The sequence below is a fragment of the Haemorhous mexicanus genome, chromosome 1 (genome assembly GCF_027477595.1).
Source record: "Haemorhous mexicanus isolate bHaeMex1 chromosome 1, bHaeMex1.pri, whole genome shotgun sequence".
In the NCBI taxonomy this organism is placed as follows: domain Eukaryota; kingdom Metazoa; phylum Chordata; class Aves; order Passeriformes; family Fringillidae; genus Haemorhous; species Haemorhous mexicanus.
In genome coordinates, this window is record NC_082341.1 from 92541275 (window position 1) to 92560763 (window position 19489).

Below are 19489 nucleotides of genomic sequence, written 5' to 3' on the forward strand. Positions count from 1 at the left end.
ACTTAAATTTTTTCTCTCTGTCTATAGGAGAACTATATATATGGATATTTTTATCATGATCTCACTTTGCAAAAAAATTTTTGTCAAGATTTCAAAATGGAATTTCTTTTAAAAAAATAGTCCATTTTACATATAGTTTTGCCTATGAAGTTGTAAATTATTTATCCTTTTATTAAAAAAGACTTCAGGAATTTGTCTGAAATTTTTAGAAATTTGTTCATAAAACCCCTTGTTTATAAATTTTCCCAAAAATTTGACCATTGTTTTCCTAGATATACAAGATATTAGTAAAACTGAAGAGACCAAGAATAGGTCCCTCAACCAATTCTTAACCATGGAAATATATGGAGTAATTTTAAAATATGTTTTTGAGTTAAAACAAACAAACAAAAAACAAAAAGCCCTTGATCTTAAGGCATTACTTACAATCGTAACACTTTCTAGGGCAAGCTGCTCTGATGACTCCAGTAAGAATAAGCATAGTCTGTAAACACCAGATTGTTTTCACTGCATAACTAAGTTCGGATTTCAGTGTATAAATCCAGACATGACAGTCAGAATGTTCCCAGTGACATCACGGGAGTTGATGACTGTGGTGAATACATTATGAGTATGTGGATGCAGCTTAACTGCACCAGTTCTGACTCTACCATTCACCTGCTGTCACTCTCAGTCTTTGAAACATCCCATTACACCTGAGTCTCTGTCAAGTGAAAATCCTAATTCAGAGGCTCAGGTTCCCCTTTCTGCCATAAACAAAGCATAACTTGGGGCTCTTCTCTGCCTCGGCATCTCCATCCTCCGCTGGTCTCACAGAGGCAGTGTTTGTTCATTACATTCTCTGCAGATCTCATCTAGTGCAGTTTCACCTGTTCCAGGACAGTGGCTTTCTTCAATGCTATACAGAGCCATTTTTAAAAGGATGCCAGGTACTGTTATTGCAAAGCACAGAAAAACAATAACCACTTCCCCTGGGACTGTGAGTATGAGCTGTTTGCTCTTTTATAGCCTAAAATAAAATTTTAAAAAAAGTACAATGCATATATTTGAGCAAAATGTTACTATCATAGTAAAACCAAAGGCTGATGGATGAGAATTAAAAAAAACCAAAAAAACAAAAAGCAAGAGTTTGCATAGTCATCTATGCAGTTTATCTTGCCCTTTGCTCTGAAATGTCTGGTAAAAGACCCCATGAAGTGCAGTGTAGTAAAACTAACACCGATCTGAACTGCTTAAATTATTTGCATGTTCCCACTGTTGCTTCCAATTAGTGCATGGATTTTCTTAAAATCAAGCTAGTCAGAGCCTGATGTAAATTCAGTGGTCCTGGATACAGAAATTTCACCTGCCCGTGACTTTTTCAAGTTACTTGTATAGGAGAAACATTGCTACAAGAGTTTTATTTTTTCTGCTGCTGTATTATTATCAGATAGGCAAAATCCTGAATTTGGGTCAAATTATTGTTTTCTTCATATTTTCAATTTTGCAGCACCTACATATGAATAGATGGAGAAGTCCCCTCCACAATCACATGTGAATATTCCAAACAGCTATTCCTAATGCCACAGCTCACACATTATGGTATTCTAAATGGGTTTTTCTTTCCTGTAACTGTTGTGAGGCAAATTGTTAATATTTGATTATCAATAGCAATGTCACAAGGAAAATACAATTGTATAAGAGTGATCAGCCCAAAGTCGAAACCTAAATATACGAGGATTGAGATGAAAGAAATCAATATAAATAATGAGAGGGCAGTGCAAAGAGGCTCTGCAGAGCTGGACTTGCTAACCCTAAACTCTTCCACCTGAATTATAACAAGTAAATCAAAGCACTCGTATATCTGGATCAAGGCACTTTGCAGCTTTGCTTTAGTGACAAGGGAATGGGCATTACTCAGAAGTTGTAGGGTGATGTTCAGAGGCAGCTAACAAACCACCAGCTCAGCTTTTCTTTTCCATAGGGCAAGCACTCTGAATGCTCCTCCTCCCCTTAACTTGCTGAAACTTGCAGTTGTGATTCACAACCTGACCAACACTGATAGATAACAAACCACTGACCTTGAGGGCGGCTTTGTATGTCAGCCTTCTTATTGCGTTGAGTCACCGCACTCCTCGTGTGTGTTATTTTAAGTAGCACATTTATCAGCCAGTACCAAATAGAATACGTGGCCATGTGTATTTTATTAGTGGGTTTTGAGTATTAAAAAAAGAAAAATTAGAAAAAAAATAACCACTTTATTTAAAAAAAAAAAGGCTTGAAGGCCCTAACACACTTTCAAAATCACTTGTTTTCAGTTACAACATAAGGAATCTATATGGATGCTAATATGTTTGCATTTGTAGCTTTTCCAGGCGTTTTTTTCCCCAGCACACCGCAGTATAGCAATGTCAGAAATATACCATTCTCCATAACAGGGCACATCTGTGGTGAATCTGCACAGAAGCAATTAATTTCCTTGTGGTATTTTTACACTGGGGTCTTAATGCAATTCCCCACTATACAAACAAAAAGCTCTAGACAGCTCCTGCTGCCTGATAAAAAAAAAAATCAGATTGAGAAGGGCTGTTTGGCCTAGGACTGCTACAGGCAATGACTTGTAATGAGGCATCCCAACACTAATTATGAAGCTTATTAAAGAGAATTGTTTAAGTTGTACTAGAGTGCATGCTATAATCACGTTAAGGGAGATATGCATACTGAATTGGGGTTCTCCTGTTTTTTTCCTCAGAGAAGTGGACCCGCTACTTAATGAAGCCAATTTGGGTCTCCATTTATAGCAGCAATATCATTGTGTTTGGCAGACTGGTCAAGATGAATTTGATGGAGAGGCAGGTGAGAACCCCAGCAGCTTGGTGATAATTCACACATCATAGCCTTCACAACTAACTAACATCTGCAGGAGAGTGGGCCAAGAAACTGTCAAAAACAAATACTTTCAATCCAGGATTGTATTATTAAACTTCTCCCAATTGTTCAGTAAGGTTGAAAAAGCAATATTTCAGTGTACTGTTTCAAGAAAGGGAAAAAAAAAGATTAATAAAGATGTTAGGAGGCTGAACTGCTGTGAGATTTGTTTAATTATTCCCCACAGTACTGCCCCAGCAATCTGCTGACATTTAGCCCCGACCTTGCAAATCCTCAGTAAATATTAATATATCAACTCAAACAGGGACCGTTGTTTTATTGGTTCACGGAGCTCAGAGAGATTCGCCACAGCAGTGAAAAATAATGTGCAGAACTGAGGAAGAACGGCTCCTTTGATATCACCTTCTGCTGCACACATGTGCTGGGAGCATCAACAAAATGGAAATTCTGTTACTTTGCCACAGCTGTAGAGTGACACTTCAGATGCCTTTGCTTCCCTTTGTACAGCCTGCTGGAATAATCCCAAAACCACAGTGGCAAGAGATTAGAAAACACACACACGCACGCGCGCGCACACATATACACACACACACGGCGGAAGAGGGAGAGAGAGATCACATTTTATTATCTGACACAGTGGATATTTTAATAATGGTAGGCTCCCACCTTAAAACCTAATAAGCTTTGCCAAGAACAATGAACGTGCTAAAAAGAGCCAAGGAGAGCTGAGTGCAATCTACTGGTATCTGTTTACTGTGATGACTTTGCCTCTGTGAGTGCCACATAAACTTCTTTTTTCTCCAAACAGTTGCCACCACTGACTGCTTCCTAATGTATTTTATGTGCCTACAGTCCTCACAAATCCTAACAAAGCACCCCGAGTTTATTTTTCTCCTTTTTATTTGCTTGCCTCAAATGTAAATGTACATTATTAAAATATCTTCTCATAACTCTACCTCCATTACTAATAGACGAGTGTTTGATGTGGGTCAATACTGCATCCAAAATTCTTGGGTTTAGGGGAAAGGGCTGCTGTGCAACATTTGGCATTCAGATGTATTGAGCTGCAGAGTTAATGCGTGATTAATTTTATTCATAAAAATGTTAATCACTTCATTGTGAGATCTCTTTAACATTCTGCACACCGAACACCTTTTAACTTCTTTTTCACACAAGCTCACAAATGTATTTAATATTTTCAAACATTCTGTTATTACCAATAACACTGGTAATTAAACATATATTTAAAATGCAATAAAAAGCTGGCAAGTAACGGCACGACACCAAACACAAATGGAAGCCGGTTGCCCACTGCCTCCCCTGTGCCCCCTCCCCCTTGGCAGCAACTGACCAGTTTCTTTAATGTGCACTTGTTTGCAGAGTCCCAGAGGCATTTTTTCCCCTCAAGCCTACTCCAACCCTCATTGACACGGCCAAATACCATGAAAATAATACAGCCATGTAGAATGCTACAGATGGTTCTAAAAATACTTGTTCTCAGGGAAGGGAGAATCATGGTGTTAGACACATCATGGCAGGTTGGGGGCTCTGAGGGGGTTGTTTTGGGTTGGGGTGGGTTGGGGTTTTTTTGAGACAAGCACTCAAGCCTCATCTGAGAGTGGTGTCAGGCACTGGTGGGTGTGCCGGCTGCACTCACTGACTTCTTGTTTCCAGCTGGGCAAGGCTATTGTGAGTGTATTCAGCCAATGCACTCATGAAACTGGATAAATGGATTAGTGGATCAGAGACACCATCGGCATCTTCAAAAGGAAAACAGCAGCCTGCAAAAAGACTGACATTTGTGTACTGGGGCAGAGGGTGTGTGAATGCTCTGCCTCCTCCAAAGGGACAAGACAGTGATAAACTTTCCACACTGACCACCTCACTTTGTGCTACAATTGACCAACAAAATAAATGGATTGCTTCATTGTTTTTGAACCGTAGGCAGCACAGGGAAAGCGCTCCTTGTGCAGCAACAAAGGACAATGTATTGTGTGGGGCCAACAGCTCAAAATAAAACCTTTAATTATCTACGGGTCAGCCATAAATCTGGAATAAAAATAAATGTTACTTTTTAAACTCGCCTTTAATTCTGCACAGAGTTTATGCCGGCGCTTTCTATTCTCTCAGGAGAGGCACTACCAGGACTTGGTGTGCGCCCCACGTTTGCATTTTTGCATCAGCTTGACTCCCAAGGAATGTGTTAGGAAACAAGTTTGGCTATCAGACATGAGGGATGCCTATAATGCTATTTAAAGTAAGCAGAAAAAGATAAAAGATATAATTTTTTTGCTTTTTTTTAAAACACTCATGCATGTATTCTCTTCACATACCCAAAAAAAAGAAAAGAAGCCAAAACTAATATTAATAGTGGTGACGGAACTCGAGTAAATTAATTCCTTACAGAAGTACATTGTTTAGTTTTAAGAGCTCATATTTTCGAAGTCTTAAATTTTGAACACCTATTTCTATGGGGTTTTCAGTCTCCTGGTACCCAGCGATTCCTGTCCACATGGCTGGTTTTATGGGCAAGCTATGAATGGCACTGCATGGGGGCACGGCACAATGGGGAACACCAGCCTCGCCAGGAGCCGTTTCTGTAACTTTTCACTGGAAAACACGCCACGCTGCCCATGTTTATTGCATGTTCCAGCATTTTACTTGATTTGTTGTTCCCAGGTAAGTTTTACTGCTGAAACCCAGTGACTAGAAGCCTGGAATCAGGCACCACGTCACTCCTCATCACAGCCCCCACAGAGCCAGTAGTGGGCTCAGGCCCTGCTGGCCATCGCCCTGACCCTTCCTGGCAGAGGGGGACCTGGGGCACAGCTGCATGGGGCTGCTCCACAGGGCTGCCATCCACTTCCCACAGGCCAGAGGGAATGTGCCACAGCTTTTCCAGCCACGATTTCCTGATCCGTGGCTGGCAGCTGGGTTTTGGGACCAGTGGGGGCTCCCCTCCATCCACCTGGATGCTCAGAGGACACCAAGATGGCAGGGGAACCTCACCCCAGGACTGAGGCAGCAAATCTGGGGATGGAGGGTGTGTGCTGAAGCCCATGTTCAATGCTCTCTTTCACAGGGCACTTACAACTCACTGGTCCTTGTGCTGCTCTGTCAGCCCTGGCTATTCTTCACATCTCGCCTTTAAAGGACGTTGGGGAATTTAAAAAATATGAAAACAAAACAAACAAACAAGCAAAAAAAATAAACATGCTAAAATAGCATCTCCAGGTGATGGAGACTCCCTTTATCGCCTTCCCTCCCCAGACACAGCGCGGTTGCTCCACCAAAGGGCGCACCCCGGGGCAGCCTGAGCCCCATTCCCTCCCCGGGATGCCCATCCCTTGGGGCGGGCACCTACAGCCGGCCTTTCCTCCTGGGCCAGGCGGCCCTGCCTGACGGACTGATGGGGAAGGGGCCGAGGCAGGGCCCGCAGCCCCTTCCCCGGGGCCGGCCGGCGGTGGGCGCGGGCGGGGAGACGGGGAACCCGCGTCAGCGAGTCCCGCCGGGCAGAACTGATGCCGGGCCCGCATTGTCTCCCGCCAGCCGCCGGGTGGTTTCAATACGAGCCTGTTTAACAGGGGGCCGATGGCCGGCCGAGGCACAGAGCCACCGCTGCTGCCGGCCCCCGCCTCCCTGCCCCCGCCGCTCCGCGCTCTTTGTAATAGTCTCATCTACAAGGACGATTGAAACTTTATAGTGCATGATTCATAGAGCGGGGCTGGCGCTCGGAGCCGCGGCGTATATTACATTAATCTGTGTCAGGCCACTAAAACAGAGATATGAATATGAATTCTCCATATTGCAGGGGAGATAAATGTGCTTGTGAATAATTGATCGAAGTCCATGGGAAAAAAAAAAAAAGTTAGAAAAAAGGAAAAGAAAAAACAAAATAAAAGAAAACGGTCTGGGGAAAACATGGGCATGCCATGAAAGTTAGCTGGAGATCGAAAGAGCCCCGCGATCACCAGGGCTGGTGCGGGGCTGCTGGGGGCCGGGGCAGCCTCAGCCCGCACCGCTCCCCCGCCCCAGCTCCGCCGGTCGCTGCCGTCAGCGGCGGCTTCGGGGCCGCTCCGGTTTCAGAGAGTGCATCAAAAACTCAACCAAAGCAGCAAGAAGGGATGACAGGAGCCGGGAACGATAACAATCATAGGAACGAGCCAGTTTGAGTACACACACCCTATTAATTTTCTTCTTTCCTTTCGCTGGGCTTTTTTTTTTTTTTTACCTTGTTAAAAATAGACCTTTTTTCAGAATAAAACAAACAAACAAAAAAGAATAAAAAGTGAGGCATGCATACCAATCAGCGTGTTTCATAACTACGTCTCTGTGACAAAGCCAAATCCCCGTAAAGCTGCCGTTTGCTTTTAATCTGTTGTGGCAACTGCGAATTTCAGAGTTTGCTGAACTAGAGATTGTATCAACTTTTCAGTGTTCTTTCTTCACAGATTTCTGCCATTCTTCTGTTACTGATAAGTAAATAATAACAAAAACAAGACATTTTTATACTGGGGGAGGATGGAGGATTATGCAAACGTATAAAAAGGTGCTTTCTGGCAGCCTTTGAAATAGCACGAAAATGTATCTAGGCACTCGGTTGTCGTGCTAAAAGGAGTATATTACTCCTTGTAGTTCCCATTCGATTCAATGTTAATTTTCTTATTGACTTTATTTATCAGGTTAGGGTAGCATCATCATTAAAAAAAAAAAAAGGTAAGAAGCTAATACTTTCCAATTTAGTCTTATCAGCTCGAAGCATTCCTAATTACAGCAAATCGTTTAGCTTAAGCTTCTTTATTATTCTCCCCGCACTCTGGTATTTTCTGGTATACATCTGCTGGGGTGGATGTCAATTAAAATATGACAGAAAAACTACAAATTATTTTCCTGCCAGGGTGACGCAAACGATCATTCCCAGCATGGTTCACGTGACAAGCGAAACCTCGGGATTTTGAAGATCCTGCTCCTTCCTAACACCGGCTCGGGGGCTCCCGGCGGCGGGGGTGGTGTGGGGGCGTCCCGCCCGGCCCGGGCCCCGCACCGCTCCCGGGCAGCCTCCGAGGGCTCCGTGCCGCAGCGCAGCGACCACCCGCACACGTCCTCTCTGTCTGAAACTTCCTGCAGGAGAAATGGCCACCTCACTGCGGCTTTCCGGGGAGGGAAAGGCGATCACCCTGCTCCCCCAGGTGCCGAATAAGCTGAGGCAGCGGCCCTCGGGGGTGCTGGGCACTGAGGCACGCAGCCACGCCGGACCTTTTCTGACTTAAACAACACGGCGTTTCTCAGCTGGCCTCAGGACTTCTCGGTTTTCCCTTTTTTAAGGGGAAGCCACTTGCGCTCCTGTCCGAAAACTTTGGCGCAAGCATGCTCCGTCCGAGCAGGCAGCCCGCAGCCCTTGGCGCGCTCCTCCAGCAGTCGACATGAGGCTCCCAGGCCGCCCCTCGCCCCCTCGCTTCGCCAGCCTCAGGGGAGACAGGAGCCCGGTGCTTCATCCCATCCCCGGCAAACGCTCCGGGCGCGATGGGGAAAGGCGGAACGGCGCTGGCCCCGCGGGGCTTCATTCATCGCCCCCCGTTCCCGGTAACACCCTCAGCTGGTTGGGGAGGGAAGCGTCAAAATTGTTAGCGTTACTGGGGGAGGGGGGGCGCGAAGGGGTGGGAAATTCAAATAAGAAGATGAGGAAAAAAAAAATCCAGTTCTGCAACAGAGTCAGCTCTAGAGATGCTGAAGCTTCCGAAGGAGGAAAACTGCCAACCAGATAACTACTGGGAATTATCACTCTCGGGAGGATAATCAGAAGTGTAAGCGCGCTCCGGAGGATGCAGCTGGCTTTCTGGCCGAGTTAAGGGCGGGCAGCCTCCGGCTCTCCGCCCCAGCCCGGCGGAGCCGCGGGCCGGGCGCGGGGACGGCGCCGCCCGCCGCCCACAGAGGGCGCTGCTAGCCTGCCCAAAGCGCGGCCCGCGGCTCCGCTCGGAACTGCTCGGGACCGCTCGGGACCACTCGGGACCGCTCGGGACCGCTCGGGACCGCTCGGCCCCCAGCGCTCGGGGTGCGGGTGCCCGCCCTGAGGCGGACGGGCGAGAGGCATTCTCGCTGCTCCGCTCCGCTCAGCTCCGGTCCCTCCCGGGGCTCCGGTGCCGCACAGGAATCCCCCCAGGGCAGTTCGGCAGCGCCGCGCTCGCTCCGCCTCGCAGAGCGTCCCGGCGCGCCTTGAAGGTTCCGTCTCCGCCTTGGAGGAGCGGAGCCGGTCCCCGACAGGCAACAGCAGCGGCGCCCCGGACGGCCGGGCTGCTTCAGGACGGCCGCGTTTCCCGAGAGGAATTTGGGAACCGGGGCAGCCGGTGCGGGACTGAGGCGATTTCATCTGGGTGGATATGAAAGAGAGAGCAATTGCATCAGGTTTATACCAGCACTGACCTGGCGCACCGTTAGGCTCTACAGGGTTGAAAACTTTTTTCTTTCTTTTTCTTTTTTTTTTTTTTTGTTTTGTTTTTTAATTTTTAAATACGTCTTCCCTTTCCCCGAAGGCTAAATTACTCTAGTTTGGTAAAAAGTGCAATGTTCTCTTTTGTTGGAACAATTACCAACGCGAGACTGTCATTTAAGAAAAGGGGGAAAAAAAATACACCGAAACAACTAAAAGCCAAAATACAAACTAATTTATGGTATGCTAGGAACTGCAGGATGTCAAAATGAGACTCTTTCCAGAGGCTCTCCTTCAGATATTCCACACAAAATCTATTTTGCCTGGCCTGTTTCTCTGCTCCATCAGAAAAACGCAAAATGTAGGAGCCCACCGCCTCCACCGCTTTGCCAACAGATCTCTAAGCCACAGTTTAGGGAGACTGCTCTTTGATTGAGATGATCTTGCAGCTAAATCAAGATCAATATTCTGATCTCCGACGAGAATTTTATTAATATTTTATTTGAAAATCTCATCTTGTTTCCGACAAGTCCTGATTTGAGGTTGGTTTAGTTTGGATAGGGCGTCACCGCATTATTTCTTAATGACTTTCCCAGCTGCTTCTTTCCATTTTCCACCATCAACAACCATCTGGTATCTTATTAGCACCTCAATGCTCATTTAGTGTTCTCATTTAGGCGGAAAAAAAAGAGAAATAAACACTCAAAATATTACACATTTTAACCGACTGTCTTTGTAAGATTAATGCCTTTATAAAACGATAGATCCTGTCTCTCAGTCTATTTTCAACCAGCAGATCGGAATTGCAAAACTTTCTTCTAAGATTTCTAAGATGTGCAAGAGCTGCCCTTTTTTTTTTTTCCTTTTTTTCTACTAAGATTGTATTTAATCTCATAGGAAAATATCTTTCACCGTTATATTTCCTCTGTGTTTATTCAAAGAGCATATCACTACGAATAATTCTTTTTCCTAAACTATGATTTTTTTTTTTTTTTTAATCTTGGGTGAGAATATATACCAAGCACTAAAGCTCTTGATCCAACTTAGCAACCAGTTTGGACAGCAAAGTTTTACACTAGGGAACTGTGAGAAAACTTGTCCCTTTCAGTTTTAAGAAACTATTTTGCAGCGTAAGTGGAAGTCAGGTCCATTCATGTCTGGAAAATGGATACTACAGAGCACATCTGAATCACCACAAATGTAAAAACAACTTTAATATTACCAAGGCCATCTTCACTCAACTTCGTAAATTTGCGTGTATAAAAAAGGAAGCTCGCAGCTTGTTTTTGGCAAAATAGCTTGGATTTGCTACTTAAAGTTTCAGTTACCCAAAGGAGGAGACTTGACCTTTTTTAAAAAACTACTTATAAATGTTTGAATAGATTTGTAATATATGTATAAGATCTGTAGCAACAGAATACATACCTGAAGAGAGGTCATAATTTCATTTAGTTTATTAGACAAAAATATATGATTTAGACAAGTTTTGCTGACGTGTTATTTACAATCTGAAATCACTCTATATACAGAAAAAAGAAAACCACAAACACATGGGAAACATTTACCAAACAAATAATCCAAGAATGGTTAGAATAACACGATCTGAAATGGTACAATGAGGAAGGGGATCCATCTACAGATTTGTGTAATGCTTTTATGGATTTGCACCACCTTATTGCAAAAAGAGATTGATGGGAGTCGTTTATACCGTTTCCTTTTTTTTCACTCTCTCTGTCCTTAATACCAGTCTCTGTAATATTTTTTCACCAAATCATTTAATCAAGCAGAAGGGAGAGCTGTTAAAATTCTCGGTGTTCCCTCTTGCTGAGCCAAAGAGCTGCAGGGGGGTAAGGGAGAAGAAAAAAAAAAAAAAAAAAAGACGTAACAATCTTTCAGAAAAAAAGTATCTATTTTTTTTTCAATTGCATGTCTACTGCTATAGCATCTGAGTAATAGATAATCGCACAAAAATCATTGTTTCTAGTGTAATTAACATAAGATCTTTGAGACCTGTGAGGTTTTAGAAAAGTTACAGTCTGGCTGTTTACAATTGCAATTTAGTCTAAGTTTGAAAGATTAGAGCAACTCCTGTGCTGTTCTCATTGTCGGTATGTATTATTATGGTGATGATTAGGTGTTATAATTAGTCTTTATTATTCAAACTCTCTGTTTCGCATAAGTAACATTCCTACAGTGAAAACAAACAAACAAACTCACTTGTCACGGACAGGCTGGAAGGGCGATTTTAGCGGCTGGGGTGGGGAGTCAGTTCTTGGTACATTTTCTCTTTCTAGAAGGAGACAAAAAAATAGAAGAAACAAAAAAAAAAAAAAAAAGAAAAGAAAAAAAAAAGCCAAACAAAAACAAGAGAGCCATTTTAGAATAACAACAGTAAGAATCTGGACACTGCAGAGAACACACTTCCCTCTCACCCTCCTGTTCAGACGTGAACAGATACATGTGTATGTGTATGAAGTGCTATACCTTACTTTCAGTATTTAAGTAGTCTGCAAGCTTTTCTTGACACATTTCTTATTGTTATTGAAGTTTTTGGGAGATGAGGATCATGAAAGACGGAAGGAAAGCTCAACCCTATACATTTCACTGGTCTCTTCCTGAATTTTCATCTTACTTGATGGGCATATAGGGTGAGAATGTAATAGGCCACGTGAAATGTGCTTAATGTATGTGACCAACACGCTGGGTGGGGGGCCGGAAATCAACGCTAGAGTAAACTGTAGCTCCATTAAAAGCAATCAGTTACACCAGTGTGACACCATTACTCAAGGAGAAGTTCACGTGCACGTGTTGGGGGTGGAGGGAGAGGTGAAAGCCTGATACATTAATTACCTATGTGTTTGGGACTGGTCCTCTCTGAAGGTTTGTCGCTGCTTAGCACTCCCAGGGTTGCTGTTAAAACAGAAGATTGTTGCTGGGCCTGGAGGTGGTGATTGTGATGAGCAGCATGGTGATGATTTACTCCCAAAAAGGACCTCACATTTAGAAGGGAACTCTGAGTGAGGAAAGCCCCATTTGTCCAGTTGTGAAATTTGCCAATCTGGCATGTATAGAGTCCATGGCTAGGGAGAAAAGCGGGGTGCTGAATCTGAGGAGAAGTGTGGTTAACCTGGGGAGGAGGGGGCGGAGGAGGAGAAGATTTCAGGGCACCATCAGGACTGGTTGCCGTCTCTGCCAAAGACCAAATCTTGGGTTTGCTGTGAGATGGCATCTGTAAATTGTTCGGTCCCCCAGGACTGATGATTCTCGTGCTATTGTCAGAGGCCTCCTTCACCATGGCCAGCGCGTCTTTGGGTTTCAGCCCTTCAGACCCTGACAGTGCCAAATCCTTCTCCTTTTCCAAGTGCTCCTCTTCACTGCTTTGTCTCAGGAGCTCGGGCTTCTCCTCCTCTTCCTCATTGCTTTGCTCCCCATCATTCTCATCGATTTTATCTATATCTATGCTCTCCAGGTCAATTTCCTCATCATCTTCATTCTTCTCGGGGTCCCCCTCATTGTCACTCCCGAAGAGGTTTGCATCTTCTTGGTCCTTACTCCTGGAGCCCCAAGTCACCTTGTTCTCCTTCTTGAGACGCCGGCGGGCGTTGGCAAACCAGGTGGAGACCTGAGTGAGGGTCATCTTGGTGATGATGGCCAGCATGATCTTCTCGCCCTTGGTGGGGTAGGGGTTCTTGCGGTGCTCGTTGAGCCAGGCCTTGAGGGTGCTGGTGCTCTCCCGGGTGGCATTTTTGGGCCGCCCCGGGTCCCCGTATTGGAATTGTCCATAGGGATAATAGGCGGGGGCAGTGTGGGCAGCAAAGGTAGCAGGGTGGACACCGGGATTATCTTTCAGCTCGTACTGGGAGCCCTGCAACACATTCAGACAGCGGAGAGGAAAAAGCACATCAATTATCTCGTTAGCGTCTCTAACAGACCTGAATAGGCTACTCCGGGAGCCGGAATGCGCCTTTCAGCTGTGCAAAGGGTCTTCACAGCCAAATTCGGCCCTGCCCGTTCCAGGCTCTTCACATTTAGGTCATACAGAGAGGTGTTCCCAAATTATTCCCCCTTCTTGCAGGGAAAGGAAAGAGAGGTGCTAAGCGGGGCTCTGACAGACATTGTGACTATTTTCTCCGCAAACCGAACCAAACCAAACGATGGAAACTCAGCAACTTCGCCTTCACCTCGGCGAGACAGTTTACTGTGCCCTTGAAATTATCAGGCACAAAGAACAGGTACTACACCGCAGTTACCAACTAATGTCCGCGCACAGCGCCGCATTTATCTGCAAAGTATCCAGGAGGATGTTAGAAATGCATGCAGAGCATTCTGTATTTTTGCTCCTAATGAGAGGAGGCTGCGGGGGATGAATGCACAGCTTCAGTACGAAAAGACTTTACACACGCATGCCAACAGCACCATCCCCGCTCCCCAGATCATACACCAAGATTCTGGAGTAAAACATTAACTTCTAACTGTTAGAACAGCCTTTAAACTCTGGAAGGAAAACTGATCCACGCATTGTAGAATATGGATATGTAGACACTTTATCTCATAAGTTTTACTTTGATCCGGCCAGAGCAAACACAAGTTGTTTACAAGCGTTTAGAGACGGTGATTTATTTGCAATCAATATTCTTTTTATCATTAGTAGTAAAACACAGCAAGTCAAATTATCCCATCAGGTGTTTTGGTAAATAACATTTTATCTTTCTAGCAACCTCATTAGGCCTCATTACTACCACAAATTGTCCAGATATTAACCTAATATTTTAGTTCTTAATTTGCAAATGTTCAGAAATTTAGAATTTATTTCGAAATATCACCGTCATGGTTAATCACTGTAATAAAATACCAGGATACTTTGCGAGTAGGAACGGGAACTGTTCCAAAATAGCTAACATTTCAAGCAGTTTTCTTTCTTTATTACTTCTGTTAAGATCTCGCCTCTTTTTTTGTTTTGTTTTTGTTTTTTGCCTAGTCCAGAAATACATTCTTCATACTACTATGTCATAATTTATGTCAGCTTTAGAAATCGACCTCTTCAATAATGTTTGCAAAGAAACTAATTAAACTTTGTCAAACAGTTAAGAAGGATCATGTATTTTAATTTCAGAGACACCGCTTATACACAAAGAGTAGCCAGATATAATTTTTGTAATGTGTTACAGAGTAGGCTTTCTGCACTCCCTTTATTCTGCTGTCTTCTGTTATTGTTGCTGAAATGATATTTTTTGTGTAAACTCTGTTGGGAATTCTTTTGAAGAAGCCACTTGTGAATCACTCATTTCTTCCGTCTCAACTTTTACTGCATTTCCAAAATCAAGGTTTAAAAAAGAGTAGGAAATGCATGCTGTTTAAAGTGATTTTACAAGAAATGTTTGCAGTAGAAAAATTATCTCTTTTCAGATGCTGTCTCTTGTTCAACAGCGTATTTTCCTATTTGCCTATATATATTTACTAAGAACCCTAACAAGTTATGCATTGCATGCATTCAGTTATAAATATTCACACTTTTCTGTGTCAGGGGGAGAGAAAAGAAGGACATTTAGAAAATTAAGTGGAACCTATGCGTAGCGCCGCCGACAATTTTGGTGATAGCAACAACGAAAATGTTTCAACAACACCGGATATAAAACCAGTTAGTTTAAAAAAAATGTTTCTCTTTCTAGCTATTACGATTTTAAGAAAATGTCACATTAATCCCGAGGACAGTCCGGGTGGCGACAATTTCTCTTAGAATTAACGCCGATATGGGTTCCTGCCTCGATGCCTATAATGGGATGTAGATGCCCTCTTTCGCTTCATGCAAATCCCATCTATGATACCCGCCATAATCAGAGTATGAAAAGTTCAAGGAACGGAACGGGACATTTTCAAGGCTTAAGGAAAATGCCCTGAAATAAACGGGCGCCTCAGGTACCGACACTTTGGCCTTTCGGACGGAACCTGTTTATTGCTCAGCGGCAAAGAAAAGTACCAAACGGAAAGAGGAGCGCGCTGGACAGCCCAGTGAAACAGCAGGACCGACAATATCACCGTCAACAACAACACCAATAACAACAAAGAAAGAAAAGAAAACAAAAAATAGCCGAGTTGCGAGGGAAAGCCGACAATACGGAGGCAGGAGCTCTGCTTAGCGGTTCCACCGCCTAGAAAAACTCGGAGGAGTTTTGCCCGGCTGGAAGGACAAGGAGGATGGGGGGCTTCGCGCGCAGACGGAGCCCGCGACCCCCAGCCCGTCTCTCCCCCGCAGACCCGTCGAGAGCCACGCTTTCCTCTCCACGGAGGATCCCGCGCCGGTCGTGAGCCGCCACCGCAGCCGCCCCGCGCTGGGCTCCGCAGCCTCCGCCCGCCCCCGGCTCCCCCGGCTCCCCTGGCCTCCGCGGCCGCGCTCGGCGGGCCCTGGCAGGCGCGGGGGGCAGCGCGGTGCTCACTCACCATTTGGGAGAAGAGGCCGAGGTCGGCGGTGTAGGGCAGAAAGGCGCTGTAGTTGGGGGCGCTGTAGGGGCTGGCGTACATGCCCAGCACCGAGGTGACAGCGGCCGAGCCGCTGCCCAGCTCGGCGCCCGCGGGCCGGCCCGAGGCGGCAGCGGCGGCGGCGGCGGCTGCGGCGGCGGCGGCCAGCACCCCGGGCCGATCGCTCCCGTACACCGCCTGGCTGGCGCTGAGATACTGCGGGTAGCCCAGCTGGGGGAAGGACATCTCCGGGGCGCGGGCACGGAGGCGGCGGCAGCAGCACTGGCGGCAGCAGCAGAAACGGCAGAGATATTAAAAAAAAAAAGAGGAGGGGGGAAGGGGGGGAAGGAATTATACAAAAAAAAAAAAAAAAAAAAAAAAAAAAAAAAAAAAGAAAGGGGGAGGAGGGAGCCTGCTGAAGAGCCGGGGAGGGGAGCGGAACAAACCCGGGCTTCTCTGGATCTCTCTCTCTCTCTTTCTTTTTTCCTCCCCCCCGCTCTTTACTGGAGTCAGGCAGGGCGAGAGAAAAGAAATCGAGCCGATAATTTTCTTTTTTCTTTCTGATTTCTTTCTGTCAGATATATATTGCACCCTAGGTATGGAGGAGGAGGAGTGTGGCAGGATTCAGTGGGGTGTCTTTCCTCAAATCTGGGCTCTTCTGTGCTCCTAAATCCCTTAGATGTGATCTGATCAACAATTGAGCTCCAACTGATGTGTCTGCCCTTAGGTCCTAGGCTGATCTTTCAGATACAATTTGAAGTTGATGTTTTGATTGGCACCCACTTGAGCTGGAAGCGCCGCCCCGCGCCCCCCGCCCGCCCCGCCGCCCCCCTCGGCGCAGCACGTGGTGCGCAGCCCTGCCCGGGCCGCTGGGCTCGGAGCTGCGTGTGCGTGTGTGTGTGTGCGTGTGTCCGCGCAGCTGCTGTGCTCCGCTCCGAGTGTATTTAATGTTTAGCAATGGGCTCCTTTCAGAAAAGCCCCCACTGCTGTATGACAACCTGTCTACACGATTTTACAGCTGTCCAACATTGGGGTTTTGCTGTTTCGCAGCCTTAGTGTGTCCCCTTTTAACAAAAACAACTGTGTTGCTGGGTTTTTTTTCCACCTTTAACATTGAGTCCCCCTTGTCGTCGTTGCACTCAGGAACAAACGAGAGTGGCCGTGAGAGGAAAAGGGGGCTTGGCAGCCAGGCAACTTGTAACAATTTACCACTACCAAAAAAAAAAAAAAAAAAAAAAAAGAGAGAAAAAAAAAAGGCAGATAATAAATAAATAAATAAATAAATAAATAAATAAATGTGATCTCTCTACAGCAACCCACAAACGCCACTCATACACAAACACATATGCTCAACTTTGCTGAAAGTGAAAAGGCTCCTAGCAGTACTTCCCAGAAGAATCTTTAGTAAAAAGAAGAAAAAAAAAAAAAAAAAAAGAGAAAAATGGAGGGAAAAAAAAAAAAAAGACCCGCAGCGATGCGATCCTCCCCGCCGCCCTTTCTCCTCCTCATGCCCTGCCGACGGATTGACACTCAGGGACGATTATCATAGGCATTGCGACAGTTCTCGGAATACTGGAAATAAATAATCCCGCAAATCAACAACCTCGACATGTATGCCGAAGGGCACAGAGGACCCCCAGCCCTCGCCCCCGAACGGGAGTGGGGGTTAGGGGGAAATGGAGTGTCTTGTTGGTTGTCAAAACTTCCATCCTCCCATTTCAGAGAGGACCGGAGGAAACACATGGTGGGGGAAACAGAGGGAGAGGGACGGGGCGGGGGGACGCGGGGGACACACACACGAAAGGACCAAAACGAGCTCTTGCCATTATGATCATTAACAACAATGATTAGAGGAAGGGATTTCTTTTCCTCTCTCCTTCTCTTTCTCCCCTTGGAGAGGGGTGGAAAGTGCAGCAGGAGACAAAGGACTCCTCTGCGACGGACCGGGCCGCCTTAAGGGAGGCGGGCTGTCACCGCTGCGCCCTGCCTGCGGTGTTGTCCGGTTCCTCGACGTGGCTGGGCTCGCCCGAACCGCGCTGGGACCGAGAGAGTATCGCACTGCCCGGGCAGCGCCGCAAACTTTCCCTTTCCTACCGCTGCCGGGGCCCTTCCAGCTCCCCCGCTGTGGAAAACGAGGAGCGCGGGGGCGGCGGGCCGAGGGCTGGGCGTTTCTTGCCCCGACCTTCCCAGCCCCGGTGGGACTGCCGGGGGCCGCTCTGCCCCACGAGTTCAGCGCGCAGTCCGCGCCGGCGCTGCGCTCCCGCTCCGCCGGCTGCGGGGAGAGTCCGCAGGGCCGGGCCGGGCGCTGCCGTCCCTTCGGCCGGCCCCGGCGGAGAGGCCCCGCGGAGGGGCGCGGAGCGGCCGTCCCCGGCCCAGCCCTCGCTGCCGCGGTCCCCGCAGCCCAGGAGCTCCGTCTTTGTGCTGAAGGGGCGGCCGAGCTCTTCCTTAAGGGACAGCGCGGCGCGGAGCGGCCGCATACGCAAAGGCCCGCGGCTTTTCGGGATGCAAGTGTTCTGCAGGGGAGAGGGGGAAGGGAAGAAGGAAGAGTGGGGGGACGACGGGTGTCTCTCTCCTTTTCCCGAGCCCAAAGCGAGCCAGCCCTAAGGTTCGGGCCGCTCCGCGGGGCTTCGCGCCCCCTCTCCCAGCTTGCAGCACCGGGCTGAGGCCGGCAGCCCGGATCCCATCGGGAACTGGCCGCGCGGGAGCGGAGGGAAATGCCTCCCCTCCTGCCAACGCCCCCGCGGGGTGTCTCCAACCGCGGCGAGCCTTTTCCCCCCCGTGCTCCAGGGAACCGCTCCGTCTCACGGTGTTTATTAAACTTCCTTCCCCATCAGATGGAAATAGGGAACTTTCCCCTTCCTATGTCTGACAGGGAGAGCAGTACCTCTCCCGCACCGCTCCAAAATCTCACCCTCAAAGCAGGAGAGCGACCCTCAGACAAAAATGCACCGCCGTAACAGGGCTGAGAGGGACTTGAAATTTGCAGCCTTATTTTGCGAATGGAAGTGTCACATTACAAGGGCTTCAGGTAAATAAAGGTGGGATAAGGCACCGACGCTGCCGAAATCTTCTTAGCTCTTTAGATCTGTGTGGAATGTGTATCCAGAAAAGGTTTCCACTTGGAGGCTTAAGAAATGTGAGTCATCCCCTCCCCCACACGCTCTCATCCGTCTCGGATCGGTTAAGGGAAGAAAAAAAAAAAGGGAAAGAAAAAGGAAAAAAGTCTCCTTTGCTTTTCTATTAGCCCTGCATCTTTTTGGTGCGAACTTTGCTACTGTTCACCTTGAGTAGAAATAGAGCAAATAAATACAAAGTGCAGGTTACCTGTAACTGTAATTTCGAAAAAAAAAAAAACAAAAAGAAGGGAGACCAAAAAAGAAAAAAAAATACACAACAAAACAACAAACGTAAATTGGAAGGAAAAGAAAATAAAAAGGAAAAAACCCGCCAAGGAGGGGGAAAAGTTAGAAGATTGGTATGATTGGCTTTGTTCGTCATCTGCAAAGTTCCTTGAGCAAGGATGAGCAGGGTCCCGCGAACGCCATTAATTATGCACAATTCTGATCAGAAAATGCCAATTCCCACCCGATTCCTGCTCCTGCACAGGACATTGCCCATTTTTTTTCCCTTCTGACGGTTTATTAAGTCACTTTAGTAGGCAACCTTTCAAAGCTCTTTTTAATTTTTTCCCCCTTGTGCGAGTAAGCTGGGACCAGAGCTGCTACACTAAGCTACTTA

The 19489-nt window shown here is 46.6% G+C and overlaps 1 protein-coding gene across 2 annotated transcripts; it reads right to left on the reverse strand.

Annotated features, from left to right (window-relative positions):
- Positions 1-10734: 10734 nt before the first annotated feature.
- On the reverse strand, positions 10735-16490 carry IRX1 (iroquois homeobox 1). Of its 2 annotated transcripts, XM_059856208.1 has the most exons (5): positions 16198-16490; positions 15734-16033; positions 12146-13160; positions 11513-11585; positions 10735-11132 (listed from the first exon to the last, which is right to left on the reverse strand). In XM_059856208.1, the coding sequence occupies exons 2-5, from the start codon at positions 15995-15997 to the stop codon at positions 11075-11077; spliced, it is 1410 nt and encodes a 469-aa protein (XP_059712191.1). In that variant the 5' UTR covers positions 15998-16033; positions 16198-16490; the 3' UTR covers positions 10735-11074. The 2 variants fall into 2 exon arrangements, with proteins under 2 accessions (XP_059712191.1, XP_059712182.1); XM_059856199.1 differs by having other exon boundaries at positions 15734-16490.
- Positions 16491-19489: the final 2999 nt, after the last annotated feature.